Genomic DNA, 11,958 nt, shown 5'->3' with positions numbered 1-11,958 from the left:
TTGTTTTCTTCTCAGATAAGGATGGCTGGCAGTATTTGTTTTCTGTAAAGGATGCAACTCTAAGAAGCCAAATGGCCCTTAAGTTTGTGGAGAGGTGGCCCCTAGAGCCTTGCCTAGAACTTTTGTCCTTCTGCATTTCGGAACCATCTGTCCCAGAAAGATTAATATCAGAGCTAAATACAAGACTGAAGGAGCTCCAAGTTTACCAGAAGGTAAAACACCATCAGTCAAAAAGTAAAAAGACTATTTATCCCATCTTTGTCTTGACTATTTACATCAGGATAATAAAGAAATGGGGCAGGGGGGAACTTACCTTTGCTATTTATTCAGCTCTTCATGCCTTGAGGTTGCTTTATTTTTATAAGGATCATTTGTTACTATAATTTCATGCATAAGTGTGCATTAGGCAAGAATAAAGAACATCTAGGTTCCACATATGTTAGATGCAGAGAAGATTAGATACTTGTTATTGTTTTAGTCAAAGCTACAGCTAAATTTCAAGGCCCAGTTTGAATAACATTTTTAAGAACATGTGGCTCTTGGATTTATAATAAATTCAAGATTGAGAAGCATCTAGAAGCTAATTTTTAAAGAATACATATATGTAACACATAAAAATGTTTAGTATAGCATTTTATCCCATCCATGGAATTCCTGAGCTCTTTGGGAAAATCTTTGGTTGCAATGAAAATAGAGTCCAGAATTCTTCCTGGAAAACTCAGGATGTCAGCTCACAAAGGCTTTTCTCCCTCCTCCCCAGCTTCTTTCCAGCAAAGCCTTAAATTCAACTCTGAAATGAAGGGGCTTGTAAAAAGTTAATAATCTCAGATGGAACCATGGCCTCTAGGAGTTCTAAAAACCACTAAATAGCACCCTCTTTTTTCTCTTCCCTTCTCTTTATGCTCAAGCTTATACCTTCTTTTTCCTTTTCCAGAATAGGGAGCCTGAGATGCTAGAAGCCTGTACTCTTTGCCTTCTCAAATCTTTTAGCTTTTTAACCTCTTTGCTGTCTGAATCCTCCTTTTTATTAGACAGTGTATTTCTGGATCTATAAATATCTCATTTCTAGAAAAGTCAAGGGACTTACTTATGAAACAGAAACCTGCCATGTGGATTAGTGATGTGTTTGTTTTCTTTTCTTCCCTTAGATTCTGGATTTGCAGCCCACTCCAATGTGGTCTGGCTGGCAGACACTGAAGAAGTGTTGTACTGAGAATCCATCAGTAGTCATGGACCTGATTCTGGAAGCAAAGGTGTAGTTTTCCCAAACTGTCCCCTCCCTCATCCCCACCTCAGAAAGCTTTCCCTCTTCAATATGTTCAGGTGATATCAGTCTCCAGCTTCCTTAGACTGGGAGACTCTTGCATGAATGCAAAGACTCCCCAGATCATTTGCCTGAACCCATTAATCAACTTAAAAAAAAAAAAGCAATACTTAGAACCCAGGACCCACTAACCTATTCATTTCACTCCCTTATTTGACCTTTTGTCATTTTGTCATTGGAAGAGAGGTGAGATAAGAACCAGAGAAGTTCTGGGATAGTAAATCAAGGGAGATTTATCAACAATAAGATTGTTGATAAGAACATGATGCCAATAAGAATCACTAGCCTGTGAATTTTAGAGGTCACAAAATGCATGATCTCATTTAGTCCTCATAGCAGCCTTGTGGAGAGGTTCTGTGATCATTATTTTGCCCATGAAGAAATAGACATAGACCCTAAATGGCTTTCCTGAGCTCACACAGTGGGTATGGGACTGTGATGGTGAACCTATGGCACATATATCAAAGATGGCACACAGAGACCTCTCTGTGGGCACATATGCCAACCCTGGCAGAGTTAGTTACTAGAAAGGCAGAGGACTCCAACGGAGCTGTTCCCTTCCCCCTCTCCACCACATTTCCCTGCCCCTCTGTGCTTACTCCCTCCCATGAGAGGAGTGTTCAGGCCATTCACCTCCCATTCTCCCTCCCCTTTCTGTGGTAAAGTGGTAGGAATAGGGCATGGCATGCCATCTTGGGGTGGGCAGGGCACTGCACAGAGTCTGAGGGGGCATGGCATGTGGTTTCCTAAAGGTTCTAAAAGGTTTGCTAACACTAGTATTAGAGGTGTATTTAGACCCTAATCTAGCATTTTTCTCCCATTCCACCCTTCCTCAAAAATGATGGCCTATAGCCAAGTGACTTCTTTTCCAGGCAGGCAATAGTCAGAGGCTATTCTCTGGTTGCACTAGGAGTTCTTTTTTGTTCAATCCTTCCATTTACATCCAACTTGGTCACACCATTTGGGGTTTTCTGGGCAAAGATACTGGAGTAGTTTGCCATTTTCTTCTTCAGTTAATTTTATAGATGAGAAAACTGAGGCCCTATTGGGTTAAGTGACTTTCCCAGGGTCACACAGCCAGTAAGTATCTGAGGGATTTGAATTCAAGAATATAAGTCTTTCTGACTCCAGGCCCTGCACTTTTATCTACTGTGCTCCTTAGCTGAATAGCTCCTTAGGTGAATAAATAAAACAAATAAAGAACTCTCTCTTTGCTCTCATCTTTGGGATCCTGGGAGGGGGGGAGTGGGGGGGATCATCGGACTAGCTGATGACACTGCACTGAGTGCTCCTGTTATTGTGATTAGAGAGATTATTGGGGAAAGCATCAGGAAGTATGCATTCTGGTCTTGGCAATATGGCAATATGGCTGGGACCAAGGCTCAGCCTTTGTGGCCACTGGTTCTGCTTCTGTGAGATAGCACTTCTGTACTACAAGAGATGTGAGGATTAAGTGAGATTTGAAAAGAATGGGATAGTATTTCAGTGATACTCATCCAATTCCTTATGATATTTTTCTTTTTAATAATTTTTTCATTCCTTTAGGGTTTTTTCTTTTTTTTTTATTCTCTGTCTCCCTGTCTTACTCAGACCGGAAGTGCAGTGGCCACTCATGAGCCTGATTCTAATGTTGTTTGGTATAGAAACTTTAATCTGCTCTTCGCCTTCCCCCCAATCTAAGCTGGATTGCCCCTTCTTAAGCAGCCTGATGTTCCCTTCCTCCTCATCATATTGGTACCAGAATTAATGCAGATACCCAACTACCTTTATCCTAACTGCAGTTCTAAACTCCTGAGCTCCAGCAATCCACCAGCTCCTGGTACAATAGACAAGTGCCACTATCCTGGGCTCATCCATGTCCAGTCCTGATTTCTGCAGCTTTATTCTTATAGTAACAGTCTCAATGTCATCCACCAAGTCTTGCCCCAGAACCAAGCCAAATGTGTGCTGGGGAAACCAGGCAGGAATTAGATTAGTGATAAGGATTTATTGGATTAAAAGCATGTGTTTTATTTCCTCTTTCTCCACTAGGAATATGAGCTATGTGAAGAATGGGGCTGCCTCTATCCTATTCCAAGAGAACACTTAATCAGCTTGAACCAAAAACATCTTCTCTTCCTTCTAGAGAGCGGGGATCATGAAAAAGCCCTCCAGGTAAATCCATTTCCATTTGGTTGGAAAAGAGAGAGAGCCAGATCTGGTTTCACATTAAAGAGACCCAGGATCAAGTGTTTCCTCTGACACGTATTGGCTGAAAAAGCATCGACAAATCAGTTCCCTCTTAGTGCCCCCAGCAACTCCCAGATGATCATAAGTTATAGAAAAGCTGTTGATCTGCTTCAGTAAAGGAATTTATACCCTGGGAGTCCCTAATTCCCCCATATCCCCATTGATAAGAAGGGGTGGGTCATAAGTCCAGACCAAAAAAGGGGGTGGAAATAGAGTAGTGCATCAGCAATCCCAGATCTCCATGTAATAATTAAAGAGCATGCCACATAGACATATTGAAAGGATACTACCCAACCTAACCTTCTGTGTAAGGTACAGTTGGCCAACTAGATTCAAGTTTCTACTAAATATAAGGCCTGTCGGCAGATTTAACCTAGATAGTTGTGTTTGGCCCCAGGGTTCATCTTCCTCTTTTATCCATCTTCCTTATAGCTGCTTCAAAGAATCTCTGACCCCTCTATGCGTCTTGATGTCACAGAGCATTCCCTTGACCAGCATCCCAGTCTGGCCACCTCTCACTTCTTAGCCAACTACCTCACCACTCACTTCTACAGGGAACTGACAGCTGCTCGACACTTTGAAATCCAGGCTTTATACATGGGGTCCAAGGTAAGAAGAATATTGTATTGTTCATGTATATAAGAAAAACCACAGCCCTGTGAAGGAAATAGATCCCAGCAGGGCCAGTCCTATCCAGAATTCAGAAATCATCTTTGTGATATCCTGTCATTTAAGGCATTATGCCCTCTCCTTCCAGATACCTACCCTGGGCTTGTCCTCTCTGGCCTGACACACGCATGTTCTTTGTAAACCTTCCCTTTACTACTTGTGGTCCTTACTGGGCCACTCCATCTAGACCTATCTTCCCTAGATGAGACCTCACTATGCCATTAGGTCTTCCCAGTGTCCCACTTCCTCACCATCTTCAGTAAAAAACTACTTAATTCCCTTGGAATCAAGATTGCTATGATTACCAGAGCCTCAACTAATTAGTCACCACTAATTAGTCACAACTAATTTTACCACTGAGAAATATGGGGTTCACTTCAGTCTGTGATGGTGAACCTATGACAAGGGTGCCAAAGATGGCAGCCACTCTTCTCCCCCCCCTCACCAGAATTCCTTACTAGAAAGAAAGAGGGACTTGGGCAGAGCTGCTCCCTTCCCCCTCTTCACGATGCCTGGTGACATTTTTTCACATCCCCTGCCCCTCTGCCCAGCAGTCCAATGGGAGCTCACAGGAGGTAGGGTGGGCAGCTCACAGGCGGTAGAGCTGTCGGGGATCTGTAAAGATTAAAATTTAGAGGAGACTGAGGCAGGTAGAAATTAGTTTCTCTCTGCAAGGAGTATTATATTTTAGAGGTTTATTAATGGTTAAGGATTAAAGAAAATACAGAATAAGAAACATGTGCCTAGGCCAGAGAGGCCTAGACAAGACCTCACCTACATTATGAAAAGAGCCATGTCTGCTCCAAAATGAAGTCCAAAAAGAGTGCGAGCCTATTCACAACCAGGTTTAAATACCTTCTCGATCTCGGCCCACGTGAGAATTCAGTGAGATTACAGGGCATTCTGGGGATTGAAGTCCTGGATTCATGCCTATTTTTTACATTTCAGCATGTGATCATTTGAAAAAAAAATAATTTTTTTTCCAAAGGATCATGAAAACAATCAATTTAAAGATTACAATAATTTGAGGATGAGAAAAAAGAAAAAAAAGAATAAAACCAATAATTGCTAAACGCATTGACAAAAAGCCAGTTAGGGGGCAGTCCCCTTTGGCATGAAAGTATACATACAAATAAATGTTCAATCAACCACACCCCAAGTTCATTTTGATCTTGTGCAGCTTGTGGTCTGGAGGCTTCTTCATGGTAGCTTCTCCAACAGTTCAGTTTCTGGATTCAGAGAGGTAGCATCTTCTTTACCTAAAATTCTTCTCAAAAGGAATTTAAACTTAGCAATTTAAAATAATAATATTTTTTACATTTCCCCATGTTGTGGGTGATTGAAAAATACAGGATCACTTAGGGATGCATGGCTGAGGTATGATGTATATGAACCAATTGGTAAGTGATATTAAAAAGATATCAGAAAAATCCAAAGAAAAAAAGAAAAAACCCTGGATGAAAATATAGACTATCAAAGTCTTATGTGAAAAAATTCTAAGTAAAAGAAAAATAAATCTATAACAGGTCCTTGAATCAGGGCCCAATCAAAATAATCTAAGCAATGATGCATTTACCCAGTCAGTAGCCAGGACTACAGAAATGTACCACACTATGAGAGGCAGAAAAGGGGACCAGATTATAGGAGCCAAGGTTTTGGGGATACTCATTTGTGAATATTTTCAGAGTGAGTGTGGACACAAGGAAGGCCTACATCTTAACATAAGTCAAGTGTCGCAACCCCAAGTCTCACACTAGGTTCAAAACCTTTGTATTGGCCTAGAAGTGCATCAATCCATCCTGGATTGGCTTTTCTTTGGCTCTGAAATGGCTCTTGTGTGTATATCTTGTCCTGGAGTCAGACAGCATCATTAAGCAAAGTCCCATAATTTTTAAATAATTAGTGGCATCATTTTTTATAGTCACAAGCTTTTGGGGCATGCATTAGCAAATGTATCTTAATCTTATAGTACTGAAAAGTCAAAACCTTAATGTTGGTGACATATGCTTCAAATATAAAAAGGAGAGAAAAAATAAAAAAATCTGAAAAAGCACATGCAAGAAAAGTATAATAAAAGAGCTTTAAAAATTCAAAAATATAGCTTATAATCATTGACACTCTGTGTCAGCAAAAGAAAATATAGAATACAGGGCTTTCTCACCAAAAATGAGATCCATTTCCTCTTAATATCTGGCCATGATCACTGTGAGTAGAAGGCAAATGAATTGAACAAGGTAATTTTAAAAATACAGTAGTACAAATATGTAGTTATCAAAATCCCCAAAATTCTCAATAGCCCAATTAATTACAATAGCAAACAAACACACTTTCACATTTCACATAAGTTGCTGTAGGGCATTTTTAAAAGCCTATGAGTTGATGGATATTTGTCACAATTTTTTTTACAAACATAGCAATCTTTCAACCTTGGTAATAAACATATTTTTAAACAAAGTAAAACTCATCTTGGGTTTAGAACATAATCAAGAAATCTATATATCATTCTGGTGGAAGTAAAATAGTGAACTGAAGAGTATAAATAAAGGGATACTCCTTTTTTGGAGGCTTTTTAGGAGTACAAATGCCCTGAGATTAACTTCCCCAACTTCCATTCACATATTTAGAAATGTGGGAAGGTTGGGGGTTATAAAATGTATTTCACTTCAGCTACTGGGCCTTACCTCATAGTAGGGGCAGGCAAAAATAACCAGAGATTATTAAAAAAAAATCCCAAAATCATATTTTAAAAACCCTTAAAATCATTTGAGATATTTAGCACATTAAATTTCCAAATTATATTCCAAATTCCAATTATAACCAGTCCTGAAGTCCATCTATCCTCTATGTGACAATTTACAAAGTCAAAATAGAAAGGCTATTTTTTTTTAATATGGGCTTAATTACAATAATATTTGTTCAGCACAGTTATAGGGGGAAAACAACAGAATTTAACAGTAGTTAAAACTCAGTACATTAAATGAACAGTGTAACAGAATAATATTAAATGCAGTAATATATGAATTTAAAATCACAAAGTGATATCTTAGCAAAACAATTGGGAAAATGCAATACAGAGATTTGTATAAACCATTGAAGTTTGAAATGCCTTAGAATATAGCCTCTAGTCTTTAAAGTTCCTTAGGTGTGTTTTTTTTTAATTAGTTATCCATTTAAATGTCTATTGTCCAAAGGCAGAGTAGTAAGGGCTAGGCAATGGGGATTAAGGGACCCGTCCAGGGCCTGGGGAGCTGGGGAGTATCTGAGGCCAGATTTTAACCCAGGACTGCATGTCTTTAGGCCTGGCTCTCAGTTCGCTGGGCCACCCATGTACCCCTTCAAAGTTGAATCTTTGGGCTGAATCTTTCTTCTGGCACGCAGGTGAAGTCAATGAAAGGATCAATGCAATTAAAAGATATCCTTGTAAAATAGCCATGTTTTTAAGTTCCTGCTTGAAAAAGTCTTCTCTCCCCTTTTTTTTTTCTCTCTCCCCTCTTCTGATACCTCCTCCTGCTCCAGTTGTGGAGCCCAGGCCGCCCATGTGGAGCCAATACCCCCATTTTGTTACTAGCTGGTAGAAATAAGTCCTGAGCGATCTGCTCCAAGGATCTGGGTTTGTTGGGCAGGAAGGTCACCAGGTGGTCGAGATCTGGGTTAAACAGGGACCCAGTGAGTGAGAGAGAGATCAGGAGCAGCAGCAGGAGAAACAGGCAGGCAGAACTTAGCAGCCAGGGGCCAGATAGGTGGCAAACGCAACAGGTCTGGATTGGGGCTACAGGCAGGAACGCACGAAAGCAGGGAGAAGCGCCAGGAACCAGGTGGGCGGCAAACTCAACAGGTCCGGAGCAAGCCTGTGAGCTATCTAATGTCTGGAACGAGCAGCAGCTTTACAAGGGTAAAAAAAACCTCAGCCAGAGAAACGTGGATCAAAAATATTTCTAGGCACTAGCTATTAAAAGCTGAACTTAAGATCAGAAAAGAATCAGAAGATTGAGTTTTTTCTCCCATTAGGTCGCCAACTGTAAAGATTAAAATTTAGGGGAGACTGAGGCAGGTAGAAATTACTTTCTCTCTGCAAGGAGTATTATATTTTAGAGATTAAAGGTTAAGGATTAAAGAAAATACAGAATAAGAAACATGTGCCTAGGCCAGAGAAGCCTAGACAAGACCTCACCTACATTATGAAAAGAGCCATGTCTGCTCCAAAACAGAAGTCCAAAAAGAGTGCGAGCCTATTCACAACCAGGTTTAAATACCTTCTCGATCTCAGCCCATGTGAGAATTCAGTGAGATTACAGGGCATTCTGGGGATCGAAGTCCTGGATTTGTGTCTATTTTTTACAGATCCGAGTGCTCAGGCCACTCCCTTCCTCCTCTATACTAACTGAAGACATTCCTCACTTCACCCACCCCTCCACCCAGCCGCCCAAATGGCAGTGCTTCCTCCCTCACCTATGTGGAGTGCAGGGTACACCTAGCACTTGTTGGAGGAGCAGGGCATAGCACATGGTCTCTCAAAGGTTTGCCATCACTGACCTAGGCAGTATATGCAAATTAAAGAGTAGTCTTCTGGAGGCTTTGTACCCATCTTTGTGTGTTTGCTTAGAGAAATGATAGAAAAGGAATTTCAGGCCAGATAAGAGGTAATATAGGGAGGGGTTAATTTTAAGTCAGTTGGGTTCTCAGCTTCTACTGAGTAGGCAGTTACCTACATTTGTTTTGTGCTGGACCTGTTGGTCAGCACTAAATTCATTCAGTCAGGAGGAGTGTGGCTGATATTTAACATAATCAATCTTCTTTTCCTATCTTTCTTTTTAACCTTTGTTTTTTGTTTGTTTGTTTGTTTTTGTTTTTTTCCCATTTGAATTAGTTTAGTCAATTTAGAACATTATTCCTTGGTTACAATAATTACATTATTTCCCTCCCTCCCCTCTGCCCACTCTTCCCTCAGCCAAAGCGCAATTTCATTGGGTATTACTTGTGTCCTTAATCAGAACTTATTTACATGTTGTTGATGTTTGCACTAGAATATTCATTTAGAATTTACATCATCAACCATATCTCTTCGATCCATGTATTCAAGCAGTTGTTTTTCTTCAGTGTTTCTACTCCCACAGTGTTTCCTCTGAATGTGGATAGTGGTTTTTCTTGTAGATCTGAGAAGGTTGCGTTTATTATTTCTGCTCTTTTGCACTTGTTTGCAATGTTTTTATGCCCTAGTACATAGTCAATCTTTGTGAATGTACCATGTGCTGCTGAAAAGAAGGTGTATATTCCTTTTTGTCCCTATTTATTTTTCTCCACATACCTACTAACTAATTTTTCTAAGATTTCATTCACTTCTCTTACCTCTTTCTTATTTATTTTTTGGTTTGATTTGTCTAGTTATGAGAGAGGAAGGGTTAAGGTCTCCCAATAGTATAGTTTTTCTATCTATTTCATCCTTGAGCTCCACTACTTTCTCCTTTAGAAATCTGGATGCTATGCCATTTGGTGCATACATGGTGAGTACTGATATTTCCTCATTGTCTATACTGCCTTTTTTTCAGGATGTAATTACCTTCCCTATCTCTTTTAACTAGATTTATTTTTACTTTGGCTTTGTCAGATATCATGATTGCGACTCCAGCCTTCTTTTTATCAGTTGATGCCCAATAAATTTGGCTTCATCCTCTTACTTTCATCCTATGTGTATCTACCTTCCTCATGTGTATTTCTTGTAGACAGCATATGGTAGGGTTTTGGATTCTAATCCACTCTGCTATTCGCTTGCATTTTATGGGTGAGTTCATTCTATTCATATTCAGAGTTATGATTACTAGCTGTGTATTACCTAGCATTTTGATTTCTACTCCTGGTCCTGCCTTTTCTTCTTTCACTATTTCGTTTTACACCAATGTTTGTTTTTAATCAGTCCCCCTAGTTCCAACCCTTATTTTACTTCCCTTTCTAAACCCCCTTCCTTATTCCCCCCCTTATTTTCCCTGCAGTCTTTCTAAAACTACCCCCCCACCTTCTTCCTCCCTTGTACTGCTTCCCTCCCCACCAGTCCATTTGTTACCCTTCTACTCCCCTATAAGGCACAAATCTATTCTCTGCCCCAATGGATTGGATCATTCTTCCCTCTTTGGGTCAATTTCAATGCACATAAGAGTTGAGTATTTCCTATCTCCAACCTCTTTACCCTTCCAGTGTATTGATGTTCTCACCCCCTCCCACCATGAGCTTCTTTGTGACATATAAATTTACCCCCATTTGTTTCTTTTCCCATTTCTTTTAGTATTAACCTCTTTTTTTAGCTCTAGTTGTATATAGATGTATGTATATATATGTATATATATATACACATTTATATGCATTTATGCATACATATACCTATTTATGTCTTATCATTTCATCCTATACAGTTTGTCACTATTCCCTCTAAGTGTAATTCTTCTAGCTGCCCAGATGATAACAACAGTTTTTAAGAGTTACCAATGACCTCTTTTCTTATAGGGATACATAACATTTTAACTTATTGAGTCTCTTTAAAAAAGGGGGAGAGGTAGGTTTTTTTGTTTTGTTTTTCTTTTCCCCCTCTTTTTTAAATTACCTTTTGATCATTCTCTTGAGTTCTGTACTTGGACATCAAATTTTCTGTCCAGATCTGGTCTTTTCTTTACAAATTCTTGGAAATCTTCTATTTTGTTGAATGACCATATTTACCTCTATAAGAATATAGTCAGTTTTTCTGGGTAGTTGATTCTTGGTTGTAGACCTAGTTCCCTTGCTTTCCAGAATATCATATTCCATGCCTTTTGGTCCTTCAGTATGGATGCAGCCAGATCCTGTGTTATCCTCACTGTGGTTCCATGGTATCAGAATGACTTCCTCTTGGCACCTTGAAATACCTTTTCTTTGGTCTGATAGTTCTTAAATTTGGCTATAACATTCCTGGGTGTTGTCAGTTGGAGATTAAGTACAGAAGGTGATCTATGGATTCTTTCAATCTCCACTTTCCCCTCTTGTTCTAAAATATTGGGGCAGTTTTCTTGAATAATTTCCTGTAGTATTATGTCCAGGCTTTTTCTTTTGTCATGGTCTTCTGGTAGACCAATGATTCTTAAATTGTCTCTCCTCTAACGATTTTCTAAATTTTCTGTTTTGTGAATGAGATGCTTCATATTTTCCTCAATTTTTTCATTCTTTTGGTTTTGTTTTATAGTGTCCTGCTGCCTTGTGAGGTCACTTAATTTTAGTTGTTGTATTCTGGTTCTTCTAAAAAAAAAAGAAGAAGAAAGTCTTAAAGACTGGATTTCATCCCTGGCTTTTTGGTCATCCTTCTCCTTCTGGTCTGATTTTCTTTGGAGGTCATCTTTCATTCTCTTTACCTCATCTCTCATCTCCTTTGACTCATCTTTCATCTCCTTTACCTCATTTTCAAGCTGGTTAAATTTGGCTTTCAAGACACTATTTTCTGTTTCTAGATGACATCTTAGTTTTTAAATTCTTTTCCCAATTGTCTTCAGCCTCTCTTAATTGTGTTTTGAATTGCATTTTGAGTTCTTTCAAAGCCTATATCCAATTTGCTGTGATTTCTATTTTATTGCTTGCCTCCTCCTCTGTTCCGTTTGCTCTTGGATTGTTTCCTGTACAGAAGCTGTCGATTGTAATTTCTTGTTTTTCTGTTGTTTGCTCATATTTACACCTTCTTTGCTCCCCGTATTTGTCTGTGCTCTTCCTCCTCTCCTTTTTTT

At 39.4% G+C, this 11,958-nt stretch overlaps 1 protein-coding gene across 4 annotated transcripts in view; it reads left to right on the top strand.

The window, feature by feature from the left end:
- Positions 1–11,958, top strand: part of ZFYVE26 (zinc finger FYVE-type containing 26) — a 102,771-nt gene that overhangs the window by 56,577 nt on the left and 34,236 nt on the right. For all 4 annotated transcript variants that reach the window (XM_007473086.3, XM_007473085.3, XM_001378401.5 and 1 more), the window contains exons 22-25: positions 16–212; positions 1,149–1,253; positions 3,356–3,478; positions 3,986–4,162. In XM_007473086.3, the coding sequence (XP_007473148.3) occupies positions 16–212; positions 1,149–1,253; positions 3,356–3,478; positions 3,986–4,162 (602 nt within the window). The remainder of the gene's footprint in view (positions 1–15; positions 213–1,148; positions 1,254–3,355; positions 3,479–3,985; positions 4,163–11,958) is intronic.

This window comes from Monodelphis domestica, chromosome 1, assembly GCF_027887165.1.
Source record: "Monodelphis domestica isolate mMonDom1 chromosome 1, mMonDom1.pri, whole genome shotgun sequence".
Taxonomy (NCBI): domain Eukaryota; kingdom Metazoa; phylum Chordata; class Mammalia; order Didelphimorphia; family Didelphidae; genus Monodelphis; species Monodelphis domestica.
Note: the sequence above shows the minus strand (reverse complement) of the source record. Positions and strands in the feature narration are given on the sequence as shown.